At 39.4% G+C, this 18,031-nt stretch overlaps 1 protein-coding gene across 1 annotated transcript in view; it reads left to right on the top strand.

Moving 5' to 3' along the window:
* HPRT1 (hypoxanthine phosphoribosyltransferase 1) overlaps positions 1-9,661 on the top strand; it is a 29,380-nt gene extending 19,719 nt beyond the window's left edge. Inside the window, exons 5-9 of the mRNA XM_004379641.2 lie at positions 191-208; positions 2,948-3,030; positions 7,972-8,018; positions 8,189-8,265; positions 8,996-9,661. Coding sequence (XP_004379698.1) covers positions 191-208; positions 2,948-3,030; positions 7,972-8,018; positions 8,189-8,265; positions 8,996-9,043 — 273 coding nt within the window. The 3' untranslated portion in view covers positions 9,044-9,661. The remainder of the gene's footprint in view (positions 1-190; positions 209-2,947; positions 3,031-7,971; positions 8,019-8,188; positions 8,266-8,995) is intronic.
* The last annotated feature ends 8,370 nt before the right edge of the window (positions 9,662-18,031 follow it).

The following is an 18,031-nucleotide window of genomic DNA, read 5'->3' on the forward strand; positions in this document are numbered from 1 at the left end:
TGCAATGAAATTTTCAGTATAAAGAGTTCCAAATTCCAACAGATGGCCCACTTGTTTAAAACAGTGTTTGATATAGTAAAGTATCTTAAAGAATTTGCATAATTCCTTAGGGTTTGTTAAGATGCGATTTGACTTATAATTGGAAACACTGACTCACTGAACTGATTTTCATTTCTTTTTTGTCTTCTAGAATGTCCTGATTGTTGAAGTAAGTTCTACATTTACTTCTAATATAGTGTTGGGGGTTTTCTAACTTAGTATGCACCGTTCAAAAGGTAAACCAGAGAAAGAAATTCCTCTTTTATCAGTTCTAATGGTGGTTTTTGTTAGGTGCCATCGAGCTAGTTCTGACTCATAGCGACCCTGTGTACAACAGAATGAAACATTGCCTGGTCCTGCGCCATCCTCACAATCGTTAATTCTAATGATAGGCTTGTGCAATAAAGGAGTGAGACTTTTTTGTAAAGAATATTTAATTTTTTTTTAAACTGGATAACGGAAATTTTTTGGTGTATTTCCTACCAGTCTCTTTTTTTTTGAATTTTTTCTTTGTCTTTATTTCACCTTTATTTTCTTAATTAACATAAAATTCACATAACATATAATTCACCATTTTTAAAGTGTACAATTCAGTGGCATTTAGTACGTTCTCAATATTGTGCAACCATCACTACCATCTAGTTCCAGAACATTCTCATCACTTCACAAGGAAACTCATTACACTCAATAAGTAGTCACTCTCCACTCTCCCCTCCTCAAACCCCTGGCAACCCTAGTATGCTTTCTGTCACTAATGATGGATTTGTCTATTATAGGCATTTCATATACGTGAAAGTACAATATGTGGCTTTTTGTTTCTGTCTTCTTTTTCAGTTAGCACAGCATTTTCAAGGTTCATCCATGTTGTAGCATGTGTCAGGAGTTCATTCCTTTTTATGGCTGTGTATGGATATACCACATTTTGTTTATTCATTCATCAGTTGATAGACATTTGAGTTGCTTCTGTCTTTTGGCTGTTGCAAAGAGTGCTGTTAGGAACATTTGTGTACAAGTTTTTGCAGTTCTTTTGGGTATATATCTAGGAGTTCAACTGATGTGTTATTTGGTAATTCTATGTTTAACTTTCTGAAGAACTACCGTACAAGGGTTCCAATTTCTTTACATTCTTGCCAACACTTGTTATTTTCTGTGTTTTTGATTATAGCCATCCTAGTGGGCATGAAGGAGCAGTGGTGGCTCAGTGGTAGAACTCTCACCTTCCATGTGGGAGACCCTGTTTGATTCCTAGCCACTGCACCTCATGTACAGCCACCACTTGTCTGTCAGTGGAGGCTTTTGTGTTGCTGTGAGGCTGAACAAGTTTCCGTGGTGCTTCCAAACTGAAACTAGGAAGAAAGGCCTGGTGATCTACTTCCAAAAATCAGCCAGTGAAAACTGTGTGGATCACAACAGTGACCGTGGGAATGGCACAGGACCAGGCAGCTTTTTGTCCATTGTGCACGGGATCACTATAAGTGGGCTGACTCAACGGCCGATAACAATAACAAATGGGTATGAAGTGGTATGTCATTGTCATTTTGATTTGCATTTCCCTGATTTTTCTTTGTTTTTTAACATGTTAATAATCATATTTTATGTGCAATTTAGTAACTTATTTAAATTTGTCTTATGCAATATTTGATACATACAAAAGAATATTCATAAGTTATATACTATTTTCCATTTACTGTTATGCCCAGGAACCTTGGTGGTACAGTGATCAAGGAAAGCATGTATTTCCTAAGGCCTGCTATATGTTGAGCAGTGTGCTAGATGCTGAACATGTGATAGAGGCCTGTGCGTACACATGTAAATGTAAAAATCCATCTTAAAAAAAAAAAAAAAAACCTACAGGAGAATCTGTCTCCAGTTGCCAAGATGGCCTTATATAACATAACCTGATCAAGGGAGTGGCTAGCTCGTCATATTCATAGGTCCCCACACTCAAGGGGAGGGAATATTTCAGGTATGTATACCAGGGGGCGGGAATCATGGGGGCCATCTCAGGATTCTGCCTACCACAGCCCAGAAGTCTGTATTTTTCATAAGTCCAATCCTGATGATTCTGTGACTCACAGACCCTACTTTGGGAAGCACTGCATTACACCATCTTTAAAGACTATTTTCGTGGAGGAGCGTTAGGATTATCATTTAAGAAATCTCTTCCCTGTAAGAGATGGGTTTGTTTTGAATAATTGCCTACTTTTGATTAAATAGCTAAGATGCACTTTCATGTAAAGTCATTTTCTATAGTAAAGCCTTATTAATTTGCAGTTAGTAGGATAAATTTCTGGAGCCCTGGTGGCACAGTGGTTAAGCACTCAGCTGCTTAGCAAAGGTCAGCAGTTCGAATCCACCAGGCGCTCCTTGGAAATCCTATGGGGCAGTTCTACTCTGTCCTATAGGGTCGCTATGAGTTGGAATTGACTCAGCAACAGATATGAGTTTTGTCTTTTTTAGGATGCCTTTTAGGATGCTATAAAACAGTGTTTTTCAAAGTGTGGTCTGTTAACCCACCTGTATTGGAGAATTGAGGGGAGAGAACCACTATCGTGAATTTGTGGGGAAAAAAATCTAAAATATCTTTTGTAACAAAGGGCAGCATCATAACTAATAAAACGTGCATGTATATACTTGCATGTGTATTTCAAATTTGCTGTCACTGACCTCTTTGTGTCTGCAAAATCCAGTCCTGGGAACTGGCATTCCTACTATTTGCTGAGGACCAGAGGATTTCCAGATTTCCAGACTATCTAAGTGTATGAATTTTGGTGAGAGTTGCTGCACTGGATAAATGGTGTTACTCCAGTTAGACTTGTGTCTTTGATGTTTTGTGTTTATACAATGACCCTGAATTTAAAGCTGTCTGGTTTTGTGTACCATTTAAATGTCTTTTCTTATTTTTCAGGATATAATTGACACTGGCAAAACAATGCAAACCTTGCTTTCCTTGGTCAGGCAGTATAATCCAAAGATGGTCAAGGTTGCAAGGTACGTGTGACATTTTGACATAGGGTAATTTTCTTCATCTGAAAGAGGAGTAAATGACTGCTTCTTTCTAAGGGTAAATGTTCTTGGCTCTTGTTTTATCTTCAAAAGATAATGTAATCTCAAATAAGACTCAGTAAACGTCTTTTGTAAATAATTCTGTCATAAAGCCCTTCATTGCAGTCACCTCCTTGCCTGATACTAGCATTTGGTCTCTCAGCATGCTGTTTGTATCAGCTTGTCCCGGGTACATGGCAGAGGATTTCAGGCCTGCTTGCAAAATGGAGACCAAGCAAATGTTGTGTCATATATATATATATATATATATATGAATCTTTACAATAATAAAAAAATTGAGACCAAAGATCGCCAAAAAGGTGGGGGGGGGGCGGGTAAGGAGATTGGCGAGGAGTGGGCCCTAAAGACCTGGAGCTCCTGGAATTGAGTGATGCAGTAGTGCTGTATGTTGCACCTTCTCTTGTATCAGTGTTGCAGTTTCACAGTTCCTCCTCTTTTCTTCCAAGCCAGCCTCACCTCCTGGCTCTGCCTGTACTGTTATGTTAGCCTTTACTTTACTATTTCTACCTGTGTTTATCCCTGATTATAGCTTCTTCCCCCAATAACTCTGAGGTAGCACTATTATTCCCATTTCACAGATAAGGATACTTAGGCATAGAGAATTGCCCAGAGGCACAGAGGTAGTAAGCAACAGAGGTGAGATTTGAGCCCAGGCAGCCTACCTTAGGGTTCATGTTTTACAACCATAAGTTTTTGGTAGGGTAACATTCTTGGGGTGTGTTTTTAGACTTTTACTATTTCATTTTTTATGTTTAAATCTTTGCCCAATCTGCAGTCTTTGTGTAAGGGGTCAGATAGGGATTCAACTTTTATTTTTTCCCTAAATGATTAACTGGGTTTTGTAAACCCCTTTGAAAGGATCAAAGTATCTGTTGAGCATCTTTGAGTTGGAGTAAGTCTGCTAATGAGTCATAGGTCAGCAGTTTGTCCTTGTGGGCTTTTCTGATAGCTGGCGCAAGGATAGCTTTGGTGAGTTTTTACTTTAAACTAGATTTGAGACAGGCATGAAAGTGTATAAAGGATACATTCTAGGGTACTGAGTAATATTCTATAAACCAGTCAGTACACTTGCTTATTTTTCTACATGCTCTTTAGGATTTTAATTGTCAGCCTACTGTGGTATAGTCTTCTGACTATTCTTTTGTGCCTCTTTCTGGAATATGCTGTGGAATTGAGATAGACTGTCTCGTGCAAGAGGTATTTTGTGTTGCTGGCTATAATTCTCCACAATTTAAACTAAATCCAATGCAATTCCATTCACAATCCCAACAAGCTACTTTATGGATATTGACAAACTGATTCTAAAGTTTATAAGAAAAGGCAAAAGACTTAGAATATTCTTTCTTGAAAAAGAATCAAGTTGGGAGGACAGATACTGCCCAAGTTTAAGACTTACTAGACAGCTATAGTAATCAAGACTGTGTGATGGTGATGAAAGAAGAGACACAAAGATCAATGGACCATACCAAAAACCAAACCCACTGCTGTCGAGTCGATTCTGACTCATAGTGACCCTATAGGACAGAGTAGAAGTGCCCCCATAGAGTTTCCAAGGCTGTAAATCTTTAAAGAAGCAGACTGCCACATCTTTCTCCTGCAGAGCAGCTGGTGGGTTCAAACTGCTGACTTTTTGGTTAGCAGCTGAGTGCTTTAACCACTGTGCCACCAGGGCTCTCCCAGTGGGCCATAATAGTCCACAAATAGACCCATGAATATGTAGTCAACTGATCTTGACGATGGAATAAAGGCAGTGGGTAAAGAATAGTTTTTTCAACAAATAGTGCTGGAACAGTTGGACATTCATATGCAGAAAAATTGTACCCAGAAACAGATCTTAAACTTTATGCAAAAATTAACTCAAAATGGAACATAGACTAATTATAAGATGCAAAACTGTAAAACTTGTAGAAGAAAGGATAGGAGAAAATCCAGGTGACTGTGGGTAAGTTAAATAAAGACTATTAACTGATGGAAATGTGAAATGGTACAGCCATTCTGGAAAACAGTTTGTCAGTTTCTTACAAAACTAAACATTCAACTACTGTATGACCCAGCAGTTGCACTCACGAGCTTTTATCTCAGAGAAATGAAAACTAATGGCTATAAAAGAAAAAAAACCAGGACAGGAATGTTTAATAGCTTTGTTTATAATATCCAAAACCTGGAAACAGCCCAGATATCCTTCAGCCAGTGAATGGTTAAACTGAGGTACATCTGTACCATGGACCACTACTCAGCAATAAAAAGGAACAAACTGTTGATGCAACATCTTGAATGGGCCTCAAGGGAATTTTGCTGACAGAAGCCAGTCTTGGAAGGTTCTATACCATATGATTCCGTTTATACAACATTCTTAAAACGACAGAATTACAGAAATGGAGAACAGATTAGTGGTTGCCAGGGGGGTGGTGGGTGGATGTAACTATAAAGGGATAGCAGGAGGAGTCTTGTGGTGATGGAACAGTTCTGTATCTTGATTGTGGTGGTGGTTACATGTGGTACATGTGATGAAATACAGTTCAATTACATGTGATAAAATCACGAAGAACTAAACACACACAAGTGAGTGCATGTAAAACTGGCAAGACCCTGAGAAGGTTGGTGGATTGTACCAATGTCAGTTTCCTGGTTGTGATAATGTACTATAGTTATGCAAGTCACTCCCCAGCCCCTGGCAACCTGCTTTCTGTCTATGGATTTGCCTGTTCTGGATATTTCATATAAATGGAGTCCTACAGTATTTGTCCTTTTGTGACTGACTGATTTCACGCATCCCTAATGTTTTCAAGGTTCATCCATGTTGTAGCATGTATCAGGACTTCATTCTTTTATGTCTGGATTTCATTGCACAGGTGTACCACGTTTTGTTTATCCATTCATCAATTGATGGACATTTGGGTTGTTTCCGCCTTTTGACTATTGTGTATAGTGCTGCTATGAACATTCATGTACAAGTTTCGTTTGAATATCTGTTTTCAGTTCTCTTGGGTGTATACCTAGGAGTGAATTGTGGAGTCATAAGGTGATTCTGTTTAGCTTATTGAGCCACCAACTGTTTTTCACAGTGGCTGCACTGTTTTGCAATCCCACCAGCAATGTATCAGTGTTCCGATTTTTCCACATCCTCACCAACACTTGTTATTTTCTGTTTTTCTGATAATAGCTTTCTTAGTGGATGTGATGTGGTATCTCATTGTGGTTTTGATTTGTATTTCCCTGATGACTGATGATGTTCAGCATCTTTTCATGTGCCTATTGGCCATTTGCAGATCTTCTTGGGAGTAGTTACCCATTTAAAGTATGGAAATTGCTTCGAAAGCCAGCTAAAATCATGCCTTACAGATGCAGTTGTATTAAAACACTCAGATCCGTATGCATATGAGGTGCTGCATTCCCCTGAACTCTTTCTTAGTACAGCTTGCACTGTTTAGTGATACCTTTTCTGGAATGTTCCTGAGTGAGTTCAAGTGGAGGGAAAGTTTTTTTTTTTTTTTTTTTTGGTGTGACAGATTTGGTTTCCAGTAAGTCCCTAGTTACAAACGTCCAATTTAGGCTCCTGCTTGCCCTTTAATGTTGTGTAAATTTGCCCTTGCTTTGAAACAATTGACCCAACCCCTACTTGCAACAAATTCTTCATTACAGTCACCTTCACTTGCTGCATGTGCAGGTTTTAAACTGTTGAAAAGGGTTTGAGCCTTTTCTTGCACTAAAAACCAAAAAAAAAAAACAAAAACAAAAACAAAAACCCAACCCCATTGCCGTCGAGTCGATTCCGACTCATAGCAACCCTCTAGGACAGAGTAGAACTGCCTCGTAGGGTTTCCAAGGAACAGCTGGTGGATTCGAACTGCCGACCTTTTGGTTAGCAGCCATAGCTCGTAACCACTGTGCCAGCACGGCCCCATTTCTTGCACTAAAGGAAGGCTAAATAAGAACTGTGTGCACATGTTGCAACGTAAATACAAATTCGACTCAAAGACACAGTTGGGAACGGATCTTGTTTGTGACCCGGGGAATGCCTGTATTTCAAAATGGAAATTGAGTTCAAGTGTATCCTATATCTAATTAGTGGAAGGGAATCATGAGGGACTTAATTAGATGCTCCCTTAGGGTCTAAGACTTGGGCCAGTGGTTCAAAACTCTAGCTGCACGCGGGAATCACCTGGGATTAAAAAAATACAAACCTGTGTCTGTGTTCCACCACCAGAGATTTTGATGTAGTTGGTCACGGGTGTGGCCTGGGCGTTACGGCTTCAGCTTTTTTTTTTTTTTTAAATTGGCTGAAAATTTCCAACAGGCAGCATTTAGGTTAACAAAATTAGGTTTTGGTAGAGTTGGCTCATTTCCTCTGCATCTTTTGCTCTCAAAAAGAATTACTGGCTCCTTTAGCCTGCTAGTTATTTTGTAGCCTGAAGTTCCTCTTGGCAAGCAAGTATGAGAAGTGTGGCTTGAAGGAGATGCTCGCCTCCCTCATGCCTTTGTGCTTTGGGGATTGTATTTCCAGAGATTGGGACCGACAGCCGTTATCTATTTATCTTTGCCCCTTGGCACCCCCCCCCACGCATCCATCCCGCTGATTAGTTGCCCTTCTGTGGAGGCTGTTACCAGGGTGGAGCTATCAGAACCTGATACCATGTTGCAGGTAGAATGCAATCAGGGGCCTCATCTGTAGTGTGAGCTCATTGCTGCCCCTTCCCCAGTGATCCCCGTGATTTACCTCTCTGTTTTGTAGTCTTTCTTTGGCTGCATTAAGCTGACCATCTTATGCTAAATGCAGATGAAACAGTGTTTGGCAAGACTAACATTCTCTTTTCTAATGCCCTGGAGTGTCTCCGTGTGTCTCATGTCACATTTTGTAATTAACAGCTTGCTGGTGAAGAGGACTCCCCGAAGTGTTGGCTATAGACCAGACTGTAAGTGAATTACTTTTTGTCAATCATTTAACCATCTTTAACCTAAACAGGTTTTATGTGACATGGTTTAGTGACTTCAGAGAGTATTTGTAGAGAAGGCGCATTTGCAAGTATTCGATTTGAAAGTGATGTTTTCTGTATCTAAAATGATGACTTGTGATTCCTTTTAGTTGTTGGATTTGAAATTCCAGACAAGTTTGTTGTAGGATATGCCCTTGACTATAATGAATACTTCAGGGATTTGAATGTAAGTAATACTTCGTTTTTTAACCTTCATTTTTCAAAACCCGTAGAAAAATTGAGGAAAGAGAAGAATTGTTTTCTCTTCCCAGCATCTCATAATTTGAACAGACTGATGGTTCCCATTAGTCACATAAAGCTTTAGTCAAGTACCGATGTCCTTAGAGCTGGAACTTGGCCAGGCTAGGGTGACACTTCTTGCTGGCTGAAACAGTTGAACAGCTTTAATATAGAATAACTGTCCCATTATTATTTCAGATAATAAATGTGGTCATAAATAAGAAATAAATGAACTAGTTTTAAGTCTTTTAATTCACTCTCCTTCAAATACCTGCATCCTGCTCTGGGGGCAGGAGTCCCATGCATTTATGAAGATGGTGGAGGGAAATTAGGAAGACTGCGCAAACAGTACAGTCTAAAGCAATTTTGACTCAATCTTTTTTCACTCTTACCCTAGCCCCCACTTTGATATACTTAAAATCTCCTGCTTTGTTATTCAAAGTTAAATATTGAGACAAAAAATCAAACTAATGGGACAAACTACTACTTTGTTTTCAAAAGACACACACGGTATACCCCACCCCTGTAATGGCCTAGAGTACAAACTTATCACCTGTTTGCTTTTTAAGAACCCCTGCAGCACAGTACGATTCTTCCAAGATACGTAAAATGCTGTTCTTGTCTTTCATTTCAGAATACACTTTTCTAATGCGATTTTCTGTGTTTTTATTTTCTAGCATGTCTGTGTCATTAGTGAAACTGGAAAAGCCAAATACAAAGCATAAGATGACGGTTAAAGTTGAGTGCTAGAGTTTGGAAACATCTGGAGTTCCATTGACATACATCACCAGTAAAATGATCAAATGTTCTAGTTCTGTAACCATCTCCTTAATAGAGTTTTTTGCATGCACCTTCTAAGAATTTTATCTGTTTTGTATGTTAGAAATGTCCGTTATTGCAGTCTTGAACTCTTTTTTTGCACTATGAGCCTGTAGGCTATCGGTTCCCTTTGGATGGATTGTTGTTTGTCTTGTGGATGAAAGTCTCTTAAACCACGCCACTAATAAAAGAAAATATTGAAATTGTATCTGTAAGAAACATTTAAAGAGAAGATATATTAGTTTTTTAATTGGTATTTTAATTTTTATATATTCACAAAAGAACAGAAGTGATTGAATCTGGTTCATTATGACCGCCGTGTATTTAGGAAATTAAGAAGCAGTCGGTTTCCATATCAGTGACAACATCTAAGAGGTTTTATTGTGTCCGGACCATATGTCCTGGAACTACATTAGTAATGTTTCAGTAGTATTAACTGAACGTTCCCACTGGTTCAGATTCTTTCTGGTGAACCTTTCTCAGCAGTTCCTTTTAAATATAAATAAATAAATCCCAAAAAACTTGTACCACTTTTTCAATTCTTTAGTATACATATCCTTAAAGGCCGTCTCTTTAAAAGAAACTATGCATGCCTATGATTTCTCTACAAATTAGTGTAGTTTTTCTGCTGGTTACTTTTTCCTTGTCTGTTAAATTTTAGTAGCTATTTTAATTGTAATCTTTACCAAACAGCAAATAATGATTATCTGGTAGAATGGGTTGGTGGAGCTAGCAGATTTCTTCCCTACTTCAGAGACATTCAATCTCAGACCCACAGTATACTTTATTACATTTTACTATCCCAAAATTAAGGAGCCCTGGTGGCGCAGTGGTTAAGCACTCAGGTGCTAACCAGAAGGTCAGACCCACCAAGCTGCTCTGTGGGAGAAAGATGTGGCAGTCTGCTTCCGTAAAGATCACAGCCTTGGAAACCCTATGAGACAGTTCTACTCTGCCCTGTAGGGTCCCTGTGAGTCAGAATCGACTCAAGGGTAATGGATGGGTATGCCAAAATAGCATGACTTTCTGTTAAACTGGCCAGATTGCAATCTCAGCTGTGTACAACAAAACCTTCTGTTTTCTTGGAGCAGGAAGAAACGTTTTTAACCAAAGCTCTTAATACCTTCTCTGCTCCAGGTGAGGTATGGCCTAACAACCTTGTGAGCCATTTAGCTATATTTATGCCTTAAAAACAAAGCAAAAAACCCCAAACCTGTTGCCATTGAGTCGATTCCGACTCATAGCAATCCTATAGGACATAATAGAACTGCACCATAGGGTTTCCAGGGAGTGGTTGGTGGATTCGAACTACTGACCTTTTGGTTAGTAGCCAAACGCTTAACCACTGCACATTGTAATTCCCAGCAGCACCGTGGAGAACTTAAGTAATACTAAATAATAATTTGCTATAGTCCTAGTACTTCCTGGTTTACAAAGCATTTTCAGTCCTGTTACCCCATCTGATCTTCATACCCCTGTGAGGTTGAGATAGGTGTTGCCACATGTGAGCATAGTATCCAAAATAACTCTCTCCTCCTCCTCTCCCCGCCAAAAACCCTGTTCCCATGGTCTTCCCCATCTCAGTCGATGACAGCTTTATCCTTCTAGTAGTCACTTGGGGCCTAAAACTTGGTGTCATCCTCTCTTTTTCTGATATCCCACATCCAATCTGTCAGGAAATCCTGTTGAACTCAAAAATATATCCAGAATCCAGGTTTGTTCCAAAATAATCCAGTGGAAGATGGAGGTGGTTGGGTATACAGCTGAAATAAGAGTGGCTATTCATTGATGCTTGCAGTAGCTGGGTGATAGATACCTGGGGGGTTATCTCTCTCTGTTTCCATATATAATAATTAAAAAACAAAGAAACACTCTAGAATCTGATCACTTCTCACAGCTCCATTGCTACTACCCTCCTCCATGCCACCATCACCTCTCCTGGATCACTGCATGAGCCTGCTTACTGCTTCCACCTTGTTCTTCTACAGTCTTACCATGTTACCTTTGCTCACATTCTCCAATGGCTCCCTCTGCCTTATTTATAATGGTCCACTTGGCCCTACTTCATTGCCTCACCCACTTCCTCTCTAACCCCATCTCCTACTAGTCTTATGCCTTGCTCACTCCACACCAACCACACAGGTTTCCTTGTTCTTTGAACGCACTAGGTATGTCTCCCTCAAGGTCTTTGTGCTGGCTGGTTGCCCTGCCTGGACTGCTCTTCCTCCAGGTCTTTGCTGAAATGTCACCTCAATGAGGTCTCCCTGGCTACTCTTATTTCATACTGCAACCTGCCTCGCACAGCTGGGCCTCCTTACTCCTCTTTTTTCCAGTTGTACTTACCATCTTCCGTTAGGTTGAATCCACTGCCGTCGAGTTGATTCCGAATCATAGCAACCCTATAGGACAGGGTAGAACTGCCCTATAGGGTTTCCAAGGAGCACCTGGTGGATTCGAACTGACTTTTTGGTTAGCAGCCAAACTCTTCACCACTACGCCACCAGGGTTTCCTCTGTTAGGTTGAAGCCTATGAAATTACCATTTTTGTAGGTACAAAATGGTTGGTTATTGGCAATTTGGAGTGGTGTAATCTAATAGCATGCCACATAGTTTTACAGGTAAAGAAATGCAGACCCAGAGTGGTTGCATAATTTGTCCAAGATCACACAGCTGATAAGTGACAGAGTAGGAATTTGAACCAAGGCAATCTTTTGTTTTTTAATTTTTATTTTGGTGAAATATATGTAACAAAACATTTGCCAATTCAACCATTTGGTTTAGTGTCCCACCAGGTCCCAGAGTTCCAAAATAGTTGGCTCCAATTGCTCTTTTCAGTGCAATTTTAGTGGAAGGATGGACCTCTAGAGCTTCCTCCTCCGCCATTGTGTGTGATGTCGCTCCCTGAACCCAGGCAGTCTTCTTCCAGAGCCTGCCGTCTAAGTTCATTGCCAGTTCTCCTATAGTGCCCACTTAACATTCTAATAGTGTAGAGGGAAATAATCAAGCTCGTGGAAGGTGGTAATTCCAAATGACTTGTACATTCAAAACAGTTATTTTGAGGTCACAACTGATCTTTAAGAATGTAAACTAACTTCCTGTAGCACTAGAAAAGCGTTTTCAAAGACAGTTGCTGAGTTCCTCTAATGTGATCTTCAAATTCTTTTCCTAGCTTATTTTACAACCCCATGAACAACTTCAGACAAAATAACTCTGGCATGAAGAATCGTATGTGCTCTTTGCCATTTTTAAATGTGATTTTTATAGACTCTTAAAACCACTTGAAAGAGTAATGATTTTTTAATGGCTTTTCATTATTACTTGTAACTTCAAGCATTGCTGATCAAAACTGCCAAACTCAGTTTCAGATTTTCTGTTTACACATAGGGGTGTATTCCATAATGAGCATCCTCATTATGATCCATGACTGAATGACTTTCAGACTTGGTAGCTTTTCGGTAGAACTTCCTTTCCTTAACTTTTTTTCCATTCCTTTCATTGTGACAATATTTGAGAGCTCTGAATACTAATCAGAGTTTCAGTTGAATTGCACATGGTGGCTTCTGCTTGGGGCCCTCTTGTCTCAGATCTTCCCATGGCCATTGCTCAGGTCTCAGCTCAAATGTCTTCTCCCCAGAGAAGTTTTCCCTGGCCACTCTGTTTACTAGCCATTCTTCCTCCCACCCCAAGTCACGTTCCTTCCGGTTAACCTGTTTTCTTCTCTTCATGGCCCTTTTCACTGTCTGATACGACTATGTTTTCACTTTTTATTTTGAAATGATTTTAGACTTACAGAAAAGTTGCAAAAATAGTACAGGGAGTTCCGGAATAGACTTCACCAGCCTCTCCTAGTGTTAATGATACCGTCTTAACATACCATGGCACAGTTATCAAAACCAGGAAAATATCACTGGTACAATACTAACTAGAGACCTTACTTGAATTTCACCAAAGTTTCACCTGATGTCCTTTTTCTGTTTCAGGATCCCATCCAGGATCCCACATTGCATTTAGTCGTCATGTCTCCTCCAACCTGTGACAGTTCCTTAGTCTTTCCTTGTCTTTCATGACCTTGACACTTTTGATGAGTGCCGTTCAGTTATTATGTAGACTGTCTCAATTTGGGTTTATCTGTTGTTTTCTCATGATTAGATTGAGGTCATACGTTTTTGGCAAGAACACCACAGAAATGATGTACATCATATCAGAGGGCACATGATGTTGATATATCTTGTCACTGATTATGTTAACCTTGATTACTTGGTTAGGGTGGCATCTGTTGGGTTTCTCCACTTAAAAGTGACTATTTTTCCCTTTATAATTGATGAATATCCTGGGAGAGATACTTTGAGACTATGCAATTATTCCGACCCCTCCAACTTTTGCCAGTTGATGTCAGCATCCATCAGTGGATCTTGCCTGCAGCCATTATTACCGTGCTGTTTGCCCAGTGGTGATTTTGTATTTTCCTCATTCATTCTACATTCATTAATTAGAATTCTTCTGTAGGGAAGTACTGTCTCTTCTCCCCCATAATTGTCTCTGTAGAAAATACTAAGGAATCTAAGAAAAAAAGCTACTACAATTATTAAATAAATTTAGAAAGACTACATATACAAACTAGGAGCCCTGGCGGCGAAGTGGTTAAGAGCTCAGGCTGCTAACCAAAAGGTCGGCAGTTCAAATCCACCAGCTGCTTGTTGGAAACCCTATGGGCCAGTTCTACTCTGTCCTGTAGGGTCGCTATGAGTCAGAATCAACTCGGCGGCACACAGCAGCAGCAGCACATACACAAACAAAATATACAAAAATCAATTGCATTTCTATATACTAGCAATGAACAATCAGAAACCAAAATTCAAAAACTGTCATTTACAATAGCATCAAAAATGTAGAATACTGAGAAATAATTTGACAAAATATAGGTAAGACCTGTACACTGAAAAATATTGCTGAGAGAAATGAAATAAAGAAATAAGATAAAAGAAGACTTAAATAAATGGAGAGGTATACTGAATATGGCATGGGCTGCCAGAAGAACGAATAAATCTGTCTTGGAAGAAGTAGAGCCAGGGTGCTCCTTGGAAGCAAGGATGGTGAGATTTCATCTCATGTACTTTGGACATGTTATCAGGAGGGACCAGTCCCTAGAGAAGGACATCATGCTTGGTAAAATAGAGGGTCAGCGAAAAAGAGGAAGACCCTCAACTAGATAAATTGACAGTGGCTGCGATAATGGGCTCAAACCTAGCAATGATTGTGAGGATGGCACGGGACCGGGCAGTGTTTCATTCTGTTGTACACAGGGTCGCTATGAGTTGGAACCAACTTGATGACACCTAACAACAACACACTGTCTTCAAGAATTGGAAGACTCGATATTGTTAAGATGACCACTCTCCACAAATTCATCTATGAACTCAATGCAATCCCAGTCAGAATTCCTAAAGAGTTTCTTGTAGAAATTGGCAAGATAATTCTAAAATTTATGTGGAAATGCAAAGGACTTAGAGTCGCCAAAACACCTTTGAAAAAGAGTAAAGAACAAAGTTGAAGGACTCACACTATCTGATTTGAAGACTTACTATAAAGCTACAGTAATCAAAACAGTGTGGCATTGTCATAAAGATACAACAATAGATCAATGGAACAGAAGAGAGGCCAGGAAAAAAGTATATATATATATATATATATCTATATATATATTCAGTTGATTTTTTGGCAAAGTTGCAAAGGCAACTTAACGTAGAAAGAATAGTCTTCAAGAAATAGTACAGGAATAATTATTTGTTGTTAGGTGCTGTTGAGTCAGTTCTGACTCACAGTGACACTATGTACAACAGAACGAAACACTGCCGGGTCCTGCGCCATCCTCACAATCGTTGCTATGTTTGAGCCTGTTGTTGCATATGCAACAATAAATGGATAGCCATATGCAAAAACATGAACCTCAGCTCTTCACATCATACATTTTTCCACATCATATTTATAAAACATAAAATAGATCATTGACCTAAATGCAAGAGCTGAAACAAACTTCCGGAGGAAAATATAGACGAAAGTCTTCAAAACCTTGGTTTGGCAGGGTTCTTAAATAAGCACACAATAAGCATAAACTATAAAAGAAAAACATAAGGTATTGACCTTCATCAAAATGAAAACTTCAAAAAATACTGGAATATGAAAAAAAAAAAAAAACTATAGATTGAGAGAAAAGGTTTACAACATATTTATCCAAGGAAGTACTTTTGAGCAGAAATATATAAAGAACACTTAAACTATTTATTAGAAGACAAATGAATTTAGGGGAAAATGGGCACAAAAGATTTGGACACATAATTTATGGATGCCAAATAAGCACATGAAAAGATGCTTATCATCATCAGTCCTTTGTTATGTTGTTGGGTGCCTAGAGTCCGTTCCAACTCATAGAGACCCTATGTAAAACAGAACGAGACACTGCCCAGTCCTGTGCCATCCCCACAATTGTTGCTATGCTTGAGCCCATTGTTGGCAGCCACTGTTTAGTCCATCTTGTTGAGGGTCTTCCTTTTTTAGCTGACCTTCTGCTTTACCAACCATGATGTCTTTGCCATCTTTGCTTCTAATGAGCATTCTGGTCGTACTTCTTCCAAGACAGATTTGTTCTTTCTTCTGGCAGCTCATGGTATATTCAATATTTTTTGCCAACACCACAATTCAAACGCATCAATTCTTCTTTGGTCTTCCTTATTCAATATACAGTCATTAGAGAAATACAAATTAAAACCACAATGCAATACCACTACATACCCTCTACTAGAATAGCTAAAATTTTAAAAACAGTTCATACCAAGTGTGGGCAAGGATGTGGAGGAATTGGAACTCTCATACGCTGCTGGTGGGAAGGTAAAATGGCACAACTACTTTGGTAAACAGGTTGACTGTTTCTTGAAAAGTTAAAAACTACACCTACCATATGACTCAGCCATTCCACTCCTAGATATTCACCCGAGAAATGGAAACTTACATCCACACAAAATCGTGTACATGAATGTTCATAACAGCTTTATTTATAATATACAAAACTATAAACAACCCAAATGTCCATCCACAGGTGAATGGATGAACATATTGTGGTATATCCACATAATGGAATCTGCTCAGCAATACCAGTACCAGTACCAGTTGCCACCAAGTTGATTGACTCATGGCAATCCGTTTCAGTTAGCAGCCAAGTGAGTTAACTGTTGGCACCACCCAAATCCTCAGCAATAAAAAGGAATAAACCATTGTTACACACAATAACTTGGATGGCTCTCAACGATAATTACGTTGAATGAAAGGAATCAGGCCAAAACAAGTACTTAGTATATGATTCCATTTATATAAAATTTTAGAAAATTCAAACTATAGTGCCAAATAGCAGATCAATGGTTGCCTGAGGATGGGGGATGGGGAGAGAGATGAATTAAAAAACAAAAGGGCATGAGGAACCTTTTTGGGGTGATGGGTATGATCATTTTCTTGATTACAGTAATAGTTTTACAGGTATATACATATGTAAAGGAGTCCCTGGGTGGTGCAAACAGTTAAGTGCTTGGCTACTAACTGAAAGGTTGGCTGTTTGAATCCACCCAGAGGAGCCTCAGAAGAAAGGCCTGGTGATCTATTTCCAAAAAGTCAGCCAGTGAAAACCCTATGGAGTGCAGTTGTACTCCAAAACACATAAGGTCGCCATGAGTCAGAGTCAACTCTATGGCAACTGGTTTGGGTTTTACTTTTGCGTATGTGAAAACTAATCAAATTATACACTTTAACTATGTGCAGTTTATTGTATGTCAATTATACCTCAAATAAAGCTGTAGAATAAAACTACATTGAGATACCATTTCTCACCTATCAGTAGCAGAAATAAAAAAACTTGACAATACATTCGCTCTGTTTGTTGGAAGGACAGTCTGCCAAGGCCTCTGCAGCTTCCATCTGGGCCGCCTATTCAGAGGCCTTGGGCCTGGAAAGTTCTCTGATAGCAGAGGTTTAGAATTGGGTTTATCTCTATTTTCCTATTTCTTCTCCTTATCAGAAGAGCCTCACTCCGTGTTCTGGGCACACAGTAACTTTCTCTGTTCTGTTCATGCACGAACACCATGTGGGACCTGGTCAACCCAACTTCTATATTTGTTCCTGGCAAGGAGGGAACAGAGTCTCTCACCTGTGCACAAAAGGGATGTGCTAGCTGCAGGAGGTGACTGGCCTGCCATGAGAGACCAGTGCCCACATCTGAGGCTGGCCTTGCTTTTTCTCTTCTTTATGCAACCCCAACCCTGGCACAACACTGTTGATAAGTCTACGGGGAAATGGGTACTCTCATACATTGTTATGGCAATGTCGATTTGGTACAACCCTTATGGAAGGGTTGTGGGATGGAAGGGGATTGGACATACCCAACAAAACTACATATGTGTTTATATTTTGAGCCACTAATCCCACTCCTAGGAATTTACCCTGAAGATACTTCGATAACAATACAAAAATACATATGCACAAAGTTATTCATTGAAGCATTGCTTGTAATCATAAAATATTATAAGCAGTCTAAACCCAAGCATAGAAGAGTGGTTGAATAATGCATAGCAGCACATCCGCATAATGGAGTGCTACATGGCTGGGCAAAAGAATGAGGAAGGTTTCAATGAGGAGAGATGGAGGGGTTTCCAGGATATACGGTTAAGTGAAAATTGAAAAGTGCAAAGGAAGGAAAAATTCAGGAAGGATAAACTAATGAGATCAGATAGTTGCAAGGCATGGGTGGTAATAGGGTTAGCAGGAGAAAGAGAATCTGAATATATCTTTTTGTACAGCTCTGACTTTTGGAACAATGTTAATGCATCTCTACTAAAAAAAAAGGAGAAAAG

Source organism: Trichechus manatus, unplaced genomic scaffold (genome assembly GCF_000243295.1).
Source record: "Trichechus manatus latirostris isolate Lorelei unplaced genomic scaffold, TriManLat1.0 scaffold00066, whole genome shotgun sequence".
NCBI lineage: Eukaryota > Metazoa > Chordata > Mammalia > Sirenia > Trichechidae > Trichechus > Trichechus manatus.